Source organism: Theropithecus gelada, chromosome 6 (genome assembly GCF_003255815.1).
Source record: "Theropithecus gelada isolate Dixy chromosome 6, Tgel_1.0, whole genome shotgun sequence".
In the NCBI taxonomy this organism is placed as follows: Eukaryota; Metazoa; Chordata; class Mammalia; order Primates; family Cercopithecidae; genus Theropithecus; species Theropithecus gelada.
This window is the reverse complement of record NC_037673.1, coordinates 71,187,271-71,199,783: the sequence shown is the minus strand read 5'-3', so window position 1 is coordinate 71,199,783 and position 12,513 is coordinate 71,187,271. Positions and strand designations below refer to the sequence as shown.

The following is a 12,513-nucleotide window of genomic DNA, read 5'->3' as shown; positions in this document are numbered from 1 at the left end:
TCTCTTGGTAAATGTGCCCAATTTACAAAATCTCTTTCTAATGTGACTATTTTTAGAAATTTATTTCAGTTATTCAGTTATTTTATAAGAGAGAATATTATCTTAGGATTTTAAAGCCTTCTGAATTTTTTTTTAAGAACAAGAGTAATATCACTGAAGAAGTACATCTACATATAACATATTAATAACATATATAACATGTTATATATAACGTGTTATTAATAGTTACATGTATAACATGTTATTAATTTATATATATAACATATAACTAATAAGCAAATAATATAACTATTATTTGCTTTTATAGGTTTGTTTAATCCAGAAAATCACTGGACAGTTTTTGAGGAACTTCTGTATCCAAGGTAGTAGTAGGGACCAGAAAGATATTTAAATATCTAAATATTCTGGCCCCTGCCCTCAAATCTAGCGAATGAAGACATGGTGTATATAGAAGAACTTTCAAATGTATAATTGTTTACCTGAATTGAATGTCAGTAGCTAATTTGCATATACATAAACTCTTTATTGATGATTACCCTATACACATAATGAAGATTTCTTTCTTTTGTTCCCTTTCATTGGTTGATATCTAGTATATTCATGTGAGAAAGTTTTATTGTCTTTTTAAAGATAATAATAAGGTTAACTGAATGAATATAGTAGTGATCCATACCTATCCTCTCTAGCATTTTTTGATGTATGAGAAAATCACTTTACCAACTGCTGTTATTGTAGTATCACAATAATTGGGTTATTTGCTGTTTTCACAGGTGATTTCTAGCTTGTCTCATGCCATAGGCAAGCAAAAGGAAAAGATAGAGTTGATGAGAACCTTCTTCCACTGGCGAATCGGCCACGTCAGAGCCAGACAGGACGTAAGTGTCAAAGCAGAAGACAGCTGATGGATGTTAGACTTCTGAATTCAGAAGCGCTCAGGATCACTTATTATAGTTGTTTTCTAATAAGTCAAAATGAATTTGTGATTTAATGTTCCTCTTATTTCAAAGGAATTTGATTTTGATGTAGTTTGGAAAAAATACATTTTAGGTCTTATAGACATATAATATATATTACAATAGATACATCATTTCCTGCTTCATAGTGGGTTAATAAGGATTGTTCCTAAATTGTAAATGCCCTAGTAATAGAACCCCTCAGATGAGGTTTTTGGAGAAAGAAATTACCTTTAACATATCAAATGCTTCCTATATTGTTTCTACTTTTAAAATGCCTGAATACAACTTATTCATAAAGAGGCTTTACAATATACATTAAATCACGATATAAATGTTTGTTATATAGACTTGCGTTAGAGTGAGAGTCAGAGAAAGCCATACCTATATAGCTTTTTTAAAGTTATCCTTAGCTTGTAGTATATTGTTTAAACTTGAACATCCTTTAAGAAAGAACTGAGTTGGTATATCAGTAAATAGTGAACTGAAAGAGAATAATAAATTGTTGTATCAGAAGTGGAAAAGTATGAGAGTATATCCCACAAGAAGACAGAGTTTAGAGACACATGAGTATAGGAGATGAATATATATTTTATATATATATATATATGTTTTCCGTGTATATTCATGTGAGCTATGGAGTAATCTCTGTGTATTTAGTTTCCAAGAGATTAGTGTTTTAGGAAAAAGCTAGTATAGGTTGAGTATCCTTTATCCAAAATGTTTGGCACCAGGAGAATTGTAGATTTTAGATTATGTTTTGTATCACGCCTTATACACAAAATTCATTTATGTTTCATATTTTTTCACCTTCTACATATAGCTTAAGGTAATTGTATACAATATTTTTAATAATTCTGTGCATGAAACAAAGTTTGTGTTAAGTACTTCCATGTGGAATTTTTCACTTGTTGTGTCATGCTGGCACTCAGAAAGTTTCAGATTTTTGGATTAGGGATGCTCAACCTGCTTTATCCTGGAATAAGATTTCTCCTTTAAGTATACTTTCTGGTTTTTTTCTTTTTTTTTTTTTTAATTAATCCCAATAGATTAAATCCACATTAAGCTGGTTAAAATGAATATTTATACTCTATTTTGAAACTTGTCAAGTAAAATAATGAGAATGCATATTTATTTTTAAATGTTAGCCAGAATAGTTGAGTCTACTGTCACTTTTTGGATAGTTTTTCAAACTTAAGAAATTGAGAATTGGAACTACTTCTTCAAGAATTTAAATTCATTGATGAAAGAAAAATAGCATATGTTCTTGTTTGGATTAGCACCATATATGATGGCAAGGTTTATACATTAATCTTGCTTGTGGTGGCCATCAAACTGAAGAGAAAGCAGTGTCATCTGAAGCCAGAGCCACCACCTTTTCCTTCGTTCTAGCCACTGTTATTCTCCTAGTCCTGCTAAATTCATAAGTAAGATGGCAAGTGGTAATTTGCTCATTTTCTTTCATTTGATTGTGTTCTTTTTCTCTAACTTGATTAGTTGCGCAAAGCAATGATGTAATGGATAGAACTCAGTCTCTGGAGTCAGGCAAGTCTGGCTTTACTCATCCTCTTTGTGTGACCTCCATAGGTTACTTAACCTCTCTAAACCTGTTCTCCTATGTGCAAGATGAGAATAGTATGATTACACAGGATTAAATGATGTATGTACACTTACCACCATGTTATGTTTATTAATACTGCCAATATATTTATCAGCCCACTGTTTTTGAAGTTATATTTTACTTTTATTTAGGTTTATGAAGGTAAACTAGCTGACCAGTACTACCAGAGAACTTTACTGAAGAAAGTCTGGAAAGGCTGGCGTTCCATAGTCCAAAAGCAATGGAAAGATGTGGTGGAAAGAGCTTGTCAAGCAAGAGCTGAAGAAGTTTGTGTCCAGATCTCCAATGATTATGAAGCCAAAGTTGCTATGGTAAGCATCTTTTTCCTTGCTTTTCACTTTCTTCTAATACAGTGAAAAGGTAGGTAGACTCACTATTAATTAATAGACTTCTTCTTTTGATCTTTAATCAAGAATGAAGACAAAAAAATGAAAATGTTTATTCTTGTGTTAATTTAATGTTTATTGTATATTCTTACATGGTTGATATAAGTAGTTGTATAGAAATTGAAATTATTGGTTGGGCGCGGTGGCTCATGCCTGTAGCCCTGGCACTTTGGGAGGCTGAGGCGGGCGGATCACCTGAGTCAGGAGTTTGAGACCAGCCTGGTCAACATGGTGAAACCCCATCTCTACTAAAAAAAAAGAAAAATTAGCTGGGTGTGGTGGTGCATGCCTATAATCCCAGCTACTCCAGAGGCTGAGGCAGGGGAATTGCTTGAACCTGGGAGGCAGAAGTTGCAGTGAGCCGAGGTCATGCCATTGTACTCCAGCCTGGGCATTGAGAGCAAAAATCTGTCTCAAAAAAGAATAACAAGAAACTGAAATTATTTTTTCCCATTGACTTTTAATAATAAAATTAACATTGTTTTCATGGGAAAACATTTGGAATTCAAATGAAATAAAAACCATTCTAAAGAATGCAATAGACCTCTTGAAGTTAAATATTAAAATGAAAAAATGACTCATCATTACAGCATTAAATTATTAAGATTAAAAATAAATCCATAATACAAATACTTTTCTGCAATTCAATATGACCTGCAAAAAATGCAGTCCCTTGAGGTTTGGCCTGTGGGAAAGTGTGTTGTATGTAGGGTCACTCTGCACTTCAAATACTGAAGGTAACATTTATTTTATAAAAATTCTGTTAATATTGCAGGCATGTAGTTTTTTGTGTATGTTTTTTTTTGTTTGTTTTTTGTTTTTTTTCCTGAAAGGGCTATCTGTGGCTCTTAATGTATTTTGTTTAACATCCTACATAAGTTTTACAGTAAAAAATGGCATATCTTTTTGTAAAATGAAAATACATCAGCAATCTTCAATGGGACTGGATAAAATTCCCCTTGTTTGAGCCTTGATTTTAAGGTTAGGAATGAAAGCAATTTGTTGATGGAGATAATAGAGGTAATATGTACCTTTTAAAATAAATTGCACATAGCAGAAGAGGTAAGTAGCAAACTTTTTAATATTTCACATGAGAATGATTTCAGAGTATGTATCTATTTTTTTGACAGTATTTTTCATAGTATCTCAAATTGTTTTGTTTTTTAAACGTTCTTATTTTAGTTATCTGGAGCTTTGGAAAATGCAAAAGCTGAAATTCAAAGAATGCAACATGAAAAAGAGCACTTTGAAGATTCCATGAAAAAAGCTTTCATGAGGGGTGTATGTGCGTTAAATCTTGAAGCCATGACTATATTTCAAAACAGAAATGATACAGGTTAGTATTTCATTGAAGATTCTCTGCCTACTTTCAGAAAAGGATTTGAGATTTTGGTGATTGATACGGTCTACAGTATTAATAATCTGCAGTAGGTATGTTTCATCGAGGTGCAGCTATTCTTAATTCAGTGGTGTCATATCCAGCCTTAAATCTGCCATGAAAATGAGCTCAGTCATGTTTACTTATAGTATCTTAGATCTGATCAAGTAAACTGTCACTCCTAAGTATTTAAGCTAAATGTTTAATATTTTAATGTATAACATTTTAAATCTCTTTTAACTAAGAATTTTAATACCCTTTTAAGTACAAAATTTATAATTTTGTCTTTTCTTAAGTAGCCAAGTATCTTGGACTATTTTGGTAAGTAGTTATCTAGTCATGGTTTCTCATTTTAAAAATTCCTAATTTTCCAGTTTAAGAAAGGCCTCAACTAAGCTCATTGCAGCAAATGTAAATATAGGCCTATCTAGAGAAGTAATTTTGTTTTTTTTAAATCCATATATTGTTTGACATAGGAGTGGTTTGTGTAGTAGATTTGTCAGCATGGCATAGAAAAGCCCATAACTGGACTCCTTTGCCACCAATTTACTCAGGGGCCTATTTTCCTCATTGGGCCTTAGATTTCTTCTCTGAGCAAAGGAGATAACATAAACCTTCCTTACCTGCTTCCTAGGGGCTTCTTGTGGGATGCAGTAAAACATCTGAAAGCACTTTAAAAGACAAAATGCACTTTAATGTGTAAGATGACAGTCATGATATAATTATTATAGTTTTAATTCAAGTCAACCTCTCAAGATTTTGTAAATCATTAACATGATTTCAATCCAATGAATAACTTCTCTGTGCTTGTGATGCCCCTATTTTAAAACATCAACAAACATTTATTATTTAAAGCATGCATATTGTGGATAGGAGTAAGTTTAGGCAAATTGCTTTCTGTCTGAAGTGGTTGTGGTTTGTGGTTCGATTGGCTCAAGCCTGTAATCCCAGCACTTTGGGAGGCCGAGACGGGCGGATCATGAGGTCAGGAGATCGAGACCATCCTGGCTAATACGGTGAAACCCCGTCTCTACTAAAAAATACAAAAAACTAGCCGGGCGAAGTGGTGGGTGCCTGTAGTCCCAGCTACTTGGGAGGCTGAGGCAGGAGAATGGCGTGAACCCGAGAGGAGGAGCTTGCAGTGAGCTGAGATCCGGCCACTGCACTCCAGCCTGGGTGACAGAGCAAGACTCCGTCTCAAAAAAAAAAAAAGAAACTGAGAATCATGGAATCTATTCAAGGCTGAATAGTTTATCTTGGTAATACCTAGGTGAGTACTTGATTTTTCCAATAAATGGTCTTTTATTTGAGTATCAATGTTGAAAACAAACTCACCACCTTCAATGATAGAATAGTCTGTTTCAGTTCTAAGTATTAGCAAGTTGTATGTCGCAAATTGAGAAATTTAATTGTTTACTTGGGAGATATATGAGTTTCACAAGTAAAGTGACAAATTCCTATTAGAACTTCTTACATTAAATTACAAGAAACCTGTGTCTTGTAACCTGCTTAAAAAGATTTTGAATTGATTTAGGAGTGTTTCCCACCTTAATAAATTTACCATCTTAAAATTTAAATTGAAATACAACTGTGTCTCCTAAAGTCCAATATCCCTAAGAGGATTTGAAGAAAATATCTTCTGCTAATTATACAACATGATTTGTTTTGCTCCTGTTATTTTAAAAACAATGGATGAGAAAGATGATAAGAATAGTAAAACATGCATTAGCAATAATGTTGGTAGAGCTACCAAAGACAAAAAAGTTCAGTATAATTCAGTGGATCTGCTTTGTGATATTTAGGTTTTATGACATTTTAATGACACCTTTTTTTTTTTTAATTCTCATAAGAAAAAAATTACTTCTGGCCCTCTTCTGTTAAAACAGTTGTTTTTTATAGGCCGGGTGTGGTGGCAGACACCTGTAATCCCAGACTTTGGGAGGCCGAGGCGGGTGGATCACAAGGTCAAGAGATCGAGACCATCCTGTCTAACACGGTGAAACACCATCTCTACTAAAAATACAAAAAATTAGCCGGACGTGGTGGTGGGCGCCTGTAGTCCCAGCTACTCAGGAGGCTGAGGCAGGAGAATGGCATGAACCCACGAGGCAGGGTTACAGTGAGCCGAGATCCCACCAGTGCACTCTAGCCTGGGTGACAGAGCAAGACTCCATCTCAAAAAAAAAAGTTCTTTATAATGCAGTTTTTAATAATGCAAAGTTCCTAATGCACCTGTCTTGTTAGAGCAAAATAAATATTTGGTTTTTTATTTGTACGTATTCTTTGCTATCTGTAATTTGCAATGCCTCTCATGTTGTACAGTATCTTAAATCTTCCAAATTAGAGGTTTTTATGAAGAAGTTAGAACATGACAAGAAGTCCTTAAAATTATATCTGCCAATTTTAAAAGCAATTTTAGGCACAGTAAAAAAAATACTTCACAACTGAAAAATTTATTCCAGCTAAAATGAGATTAATTATTAAACTTAAGAGTTGTCTGATAAACAGGAACTGCATAAATCAGCCTGTATTAGCAAGAGTTGGTCACCTGCCTCTCTTCCCTGACCTTCACACTCTTTCTACATCTCCTAATGTTTCTATGTCTCGTAATGTTTCTACGTCTTGTAATGTTTGCCACCATCTAAAGGTGGACACTCAGAATCTCTACCAAAACATGTTAAAACTCAGTGTGTGTTTTGTTTTCAAATTAGCAGTGTTTTATATTGAATTAGTCCCTTTCATCAGAGGAGTTCAAACGATCTAGGTAGGCACTATAATCATTGTTAAACTTCTTAAATAAGGTAACTAATACTCTACAAATTTTCTATACAGGTAGTCTAAGGAAAGGACTTATGCAGAGGCCCAAACTTCTGGATGGAAAGAGAACTGCGTAGAAACCATTTAAACATAGGACTTACATAATGCGCTCTGTTCAGATGTTCTGAAACAGCTCATTGACTGAATTTCTAAACCCTCACCACACTGTTTGGTACCACACAGATACAGTCTTAAGCAGAAACTAACGAAATTATAATACTGGAGAGAAAACATCTAATATTGGAAGAAACCCTTTGTACTAGCCTCTGGAATTTGACATTATTGGCTCCTGAGGTCAAGATTAAGGTTCAGTTTTGAGGGAAGGTTACTGATTGGGGTGTCACTACAAATCAGTTAGGTGCACAAATATGCCATTGATTTATGATTTATATAATTTATCTGCAAGAACCCATTTTTTTTACAATGTAAAAAGTGAAGATTTTAGTTTTATTGATTTATTTTTGTTTTCTGACAACTCAAGGACAAAAATAAATTGTTAGGATAGACGCAATACATGAAAATTAGGGAGTATAGTGATATCAGAAAGTGATTCTAAAGATGGATTCCAGGTCATTTCGGCCATTTATCAGGATATTTATATGAACTAATACAAAGGAACCTAGATCTCTGGGCTCACTGTGATCATATTTTTGTGAGAGTTGTGATAGCAATATACTCTACTTAGTTAAGGTCCCAGCTGAGTACATAATTTATTTTCATGTTTTATATAAGAGCGAATGATCCATTCGCTTTCGCATGTGGAAGGAAGTCTGAAGTTTTTAGTGGTTAATGCTGACAAACTGTATTAACTGAACATTGTATCTAATATACTATAAACAAACATCTAAATTTTTGTTAGGACCAAACTTTAGCCAGTATGTGTTTTCCTTGTTTGGAAGATAATAGTAGTCCTAACCTGGAAGAATTTGAATGGAATTAATTTGTGACTTACAGGGATAGACTCCACGAATAATAAAAAGGAAGAGTATGGTCCTGGTGTTCAAGGAAAAGAACATTCTGCTCATTTGGATCCTTCAGCTCCTCCGATGCCCTTACCGGTTGCATCACCACTGCTGCCATCCCCGCCAGCTGCAGTCGGAGGAGCCAGCGCGACTGCCGTTCCCTCTGCTGCTTCGATGACTTCTACCAGGGCTGCTTCCGCATCTTCTGCTCATGTTCCTGTTTCTGTTCTTGGTGCAGGATCTGCAGCTACTGCTGCATCAGAAGAAATGGTTAGTACAGTTTATAGAGGTCCCACCTTATGAAAAGGGCGGCCAGATGCAGTGGCTCACGCCTGTAATCCCAGCACTTTGGGAGGCCGAGGAGGGCGGATCACAAGGTCAGGAGATCGAGACCATCCTGGCTAACACGGTGAAACCCCGTCTCTACTAAAAATACAATTAGCCGGGTGCAGTGGCAGGTGCCTGTAGTCCCAGCTACTCGGGAGGCTGAAGCAGGAGAGTGGCATGAACCCTGTAGGCAGAGCTTGTGGTGGGCCAAGATCGCACCACTGCACTCCAGCCTGGGCAACAGAGCGAGAATCCGTCTCAAAAAAAAAAAAAAACACTTGTTTGTAAATTTAATATTTTGAACTCATAAAATATTTTCCTATGGAGGAAAAAAAAATCTGTGTGGTATTTAGGCAAAGTCACTGAAAATATTTAATACACAAAGTGACTAGAACATTACATTGTAATGAAAATACCTGAAAGTGCTGTCATAGTAGTGATAATTAAGACAAATAACTTTTTTATATTTTTCAAAAATTATGTAGGAAAAGTAGATTTAATTTGAGAAAGAGTTGATGACAGACTTTATGTTTGAAGAACACTAGTGGGTGTTTTCAAAGGTCTGGGAGGTTAATGTATGTTTAATTTTATATTTTCTATTCAGCGAACAGCTTTCCTTTTTTCTAAATGCAGATATATCACTAACACTGCTTTGTAGTAACTCCATCTTGATCGAGTTTTAATTTGTAATTTGGAATTGGAATGGAGATAGGAACAGTGTTTCCTAGAATCAGTCAGCTACTATTAGAGGAGTGCCAAGAGGATAGTGTTAAATGGGGATGGAAGATTTGTGTGAGAACTTGCCTGAAGTGAAATTGATCAAGCTGTTAATATGGTAAGAGGCCGGGCATGTTGGCTCACACCTGTAATCCCAGTACTTTGAGAGGCTAAGGTGAAAGGTTTGCTTGAGGCCAGAAGTTTGAGACCAGACTGGGCAATATAGCGAGACCTCATCTTTACAAAAAGGTAGAAAATTAGGCATGGTGCTGTGCACTTGTACTCCCAGCTGCTCAGGAGGCTGAGGCAAGAGGATCACTTGAGCCCAAGAGTTCAAGGTTACTATGAGTTATGACTGCACCACTGCACTCCAGCCTGGGCAACGAGCGAGACCCTGTCTCTAAAAATTTTTTTTTTAACTGGAGTTTCAGATGAAGCACATTGTGGCTGTAACTTCTTAGCCTCTTGTTGTTAAACTTGTATTCTACAAACCATGTTTCTCAAGAAAGGGCGGAGTACAGATGCAAGCCAAGCTTATCAGACTCACGTGTGCAGAGCTAGCAGAGATCAGTTATTTATGTACGTGTGTGTGTGTGTATGTATGTATGTATTTATTTTTAAAAAGCCAGGCACGGTGGCTCACGCCTGTAATCCCAACACTTTGGGAGGCCGAGGAGGGTGGATCACGAGGTCAGGAGTTCAAGACCAGCCTTCCCAAGATGATGAAATCCTGTCTCTACTAAAAATACAAAAAATTAGACAGGCATGGTGGTGGGCGCCTATAATCCCAGCTACTTGGGCGGCTGAGACATAGAATTGCTTGAGCCAGGGAGGCAGAGGTTGCAGTGAGCCAAGATCATGCCACTACACTCCAGCCTGGGCGACAGAGCGAGACTGTCTCAAAAAACAGAACAAAACACTGTTAACTTCTCTCCCGCTGTGGTGTGGGTCTGGCATAAAGGCATGTATAGTTTTACAGAGCTCCTGAGATGATTCTGATTTGCTTGTCTTCCTCTTCTCCCCAACTCCTAACCACTTACATAAGAGGCAAGAAGAGGGAGAGTAAGTTTTAGGTCTTAAAGTTCCCTTGGCTGGCCATTAGAAGGAGCCATTGCTCTGGACGGCTGTCTGTAGCTAAAGGAGGTATTGAGACAGACAAGTAGTCACCTTTAGTATTCTACCAGATTTGAATTTTTACCTTTCGAGAGCTACTAACTTTGGCAGAGAATACATTGAGATCAGTTATTTACCAAATATTGACACAAAGAGGTTGAAGAATAGCACATGGCTAAGAGAAATTTGTGTGGGGGAGCTTTGACTTAGAAATAAGACACTGGCCGAGCGTAGTGGCTCACGCCTGCAATCCCAGCACCCTGGGAGGCGGAGGTATGTGGATCATGAGATCAGGAGATCGAGGCCATCCTGGCCAACATGGTGAAACCCTGTCGCTACAAAAATACAAAAAAATTAGCCGGGCTTGGTAGCCTGTGCCTGTAATCGGGAGACTGAGGTGGAAGAATCACTTGAACCCTGGAGGCAGAGGTTGCAGTGAGCCGAGATCGTGCCACTGCACTCCAGCCTGGGTGATGGAGCAAGACTCAGTCTCAAAAAAAAAAAATAAAACACTAAAATTCAAATCTGACATATTTTTCAGATGTGTTTGTTTTCCATGATTACACATTTTGAAGTGTGATCCTGCACAGATGACCTCATTTAAACATTCATTCACTGTGTTTGTGTTCTGGTTTCTCATTCATCTTGCATATGCAGTTAACACATGCAGAGCTAGATTTTTCAAAATTCTCTTCCTAAAATGTGACTTCACGGGTACATCTGCATTTATATGTAAACCTGAATATGTATGGGAAGAACTGAGTGAATGAGTTTGCTTAGCACCCTTTTTGTTGCTAACTTTTTGAATAATCTGGTCAGGAGATAGTGTTGAAGTCATTGAAACCTGAAAACCATAATATTCTGTAGACAGCCCTTCCCCATCTGCCCCACCCCACTATATCCACTTCTTCAAAAACAGGTACACACTCCATTTCAGTCATATAAGTAAGTGGCCTTTAGGGCCAGGGAGAAAAAGGGAATCACAATTAAATCTCTAAGTATAATCTTAGTTTTCTTCCTTATGTAATTAAAATACTCAGATTCACCTCAAATATGTGTTTTTGTTTTTAAAAGAAACTTAATAACAAAAGCAGGAATAAATCCAGTTAGTAGTTGACTAACTTACTGTGAAACCGTCGTCACTGGGAATAGGAAAAGAAGAGAGAGATTTGCAATCCTGGCTTGGTTGTCTTTCTTTTCATTTTAATGACAGAGGCTTCCTATGAACATTCAAAATTTGTTTCAATTTTTCTTGGCATTTCCAGTAGCTAAAAAGAGCTAGGTGTAGAAAGTACAGAGAATTGGCAAACAAATAACTGGAGAAAGGAAGATTACGACGCTAATAAAGTAATATCTTCATATTTAAAATGATTTTCTTTAATGCAGACATCCTCAGTATGTTAAAGACAATATCAGAATTTCATGGTGGAAACCATTTTTTAAAAAAGGCTAGACAGTTATACAAGCAAGCATATTGCAGTTCATAAAGTTGAACAGTAGATGGCATTTTATTCTTTTTCTAACTCCAATTGGAATAATTGAGGGGAAATATTTTTCCTTGAATTTTAAAGCTGTTTGGTAAAGACCTTTAGTAAAGTTTCTCTTCTAACTTTCCTCTTCATTCGAATAGAAAGTGAAAGGGTGTCATTAGGGAGTTAGTACTGCTTTCTCCATTTTATCAATGAAGAAATTGAGACTTAGAGAGTATGTAGCTTCCCTAGGGACACAATTAGTAACTGAGTTGGAATTCAGACTTTGACAATCTGATTTAGACCTCTTAGTCTTAAGCAATAATCTATACTGTCTCTTTGTCAAATATTAAGGTGTAAATACTGTTTTTAATGTCATTTCCTTTTTTTTTTTTTTTTTTTTTGAGACGGAGCCTCACTCTGTTACCCAGGCTGGAGTGCAGTGGCGCGATCTTGGCTCACTGCAAGCTCCGCCTCCTGGGTTCCCGCCGTTCTCCTGGCTCAGCCTCCGGAGTAGCTGGCACTACAGGCGCCCACCACCACACCCGGCTAATTGTTTGTATTTTTAGTAGATACGGGGTTTCACCGTGTTAGCCAAGATGGTGTCGATCTCCTGACCTCGTGATCCGCCCGCCTCAGCCTCCCAAAGTACTGGCATTACAGGCGTGAGTCACTGCGCCCAGCCTGTCATTTTCTTTTTTTCTTACTCCTTTCAATTTTGTTGCTTATGTTGATGTGGCTTAAAATGCTAGAATTTTTATTTTTATAGC

The 12,513-nt window shown here is 36.6% G+C and overlaps 1 protein-coding gene across 3 annotated transcripts in view; it reads left to right on the top strand.

Annotated features, from left to right (window-relative positions):
• POC5 (POC5 centriolar protein) overlaps positions 1-12,513 on the top strand; it is a 37,015-nt gene that overhangs the window by 17,159 nt on the left and 7,343 nt on the right. For all 3 annotated transcript variants that reach the window (XM_025388774.1, XM_025388775.1, XM_025388776.1), the window contains 4 exons: positions 771-875; positions 2,706-2,885; positions 4,143-4,296; positions 8,110-8,387. In XM_025388774.1, the coding sequence (XP_025244559.1) occupies positions 771-875; positions 2,706-2,885; positions 4,143-4,296; positions 8,110-8,387 (717 nt within the window). The remainder of the gene's footprint in view (positions 1-770; positions 876-2,705; positions 2,886-4,142; positions 4,297-8,109; positions 8,388-12,513) is intronic.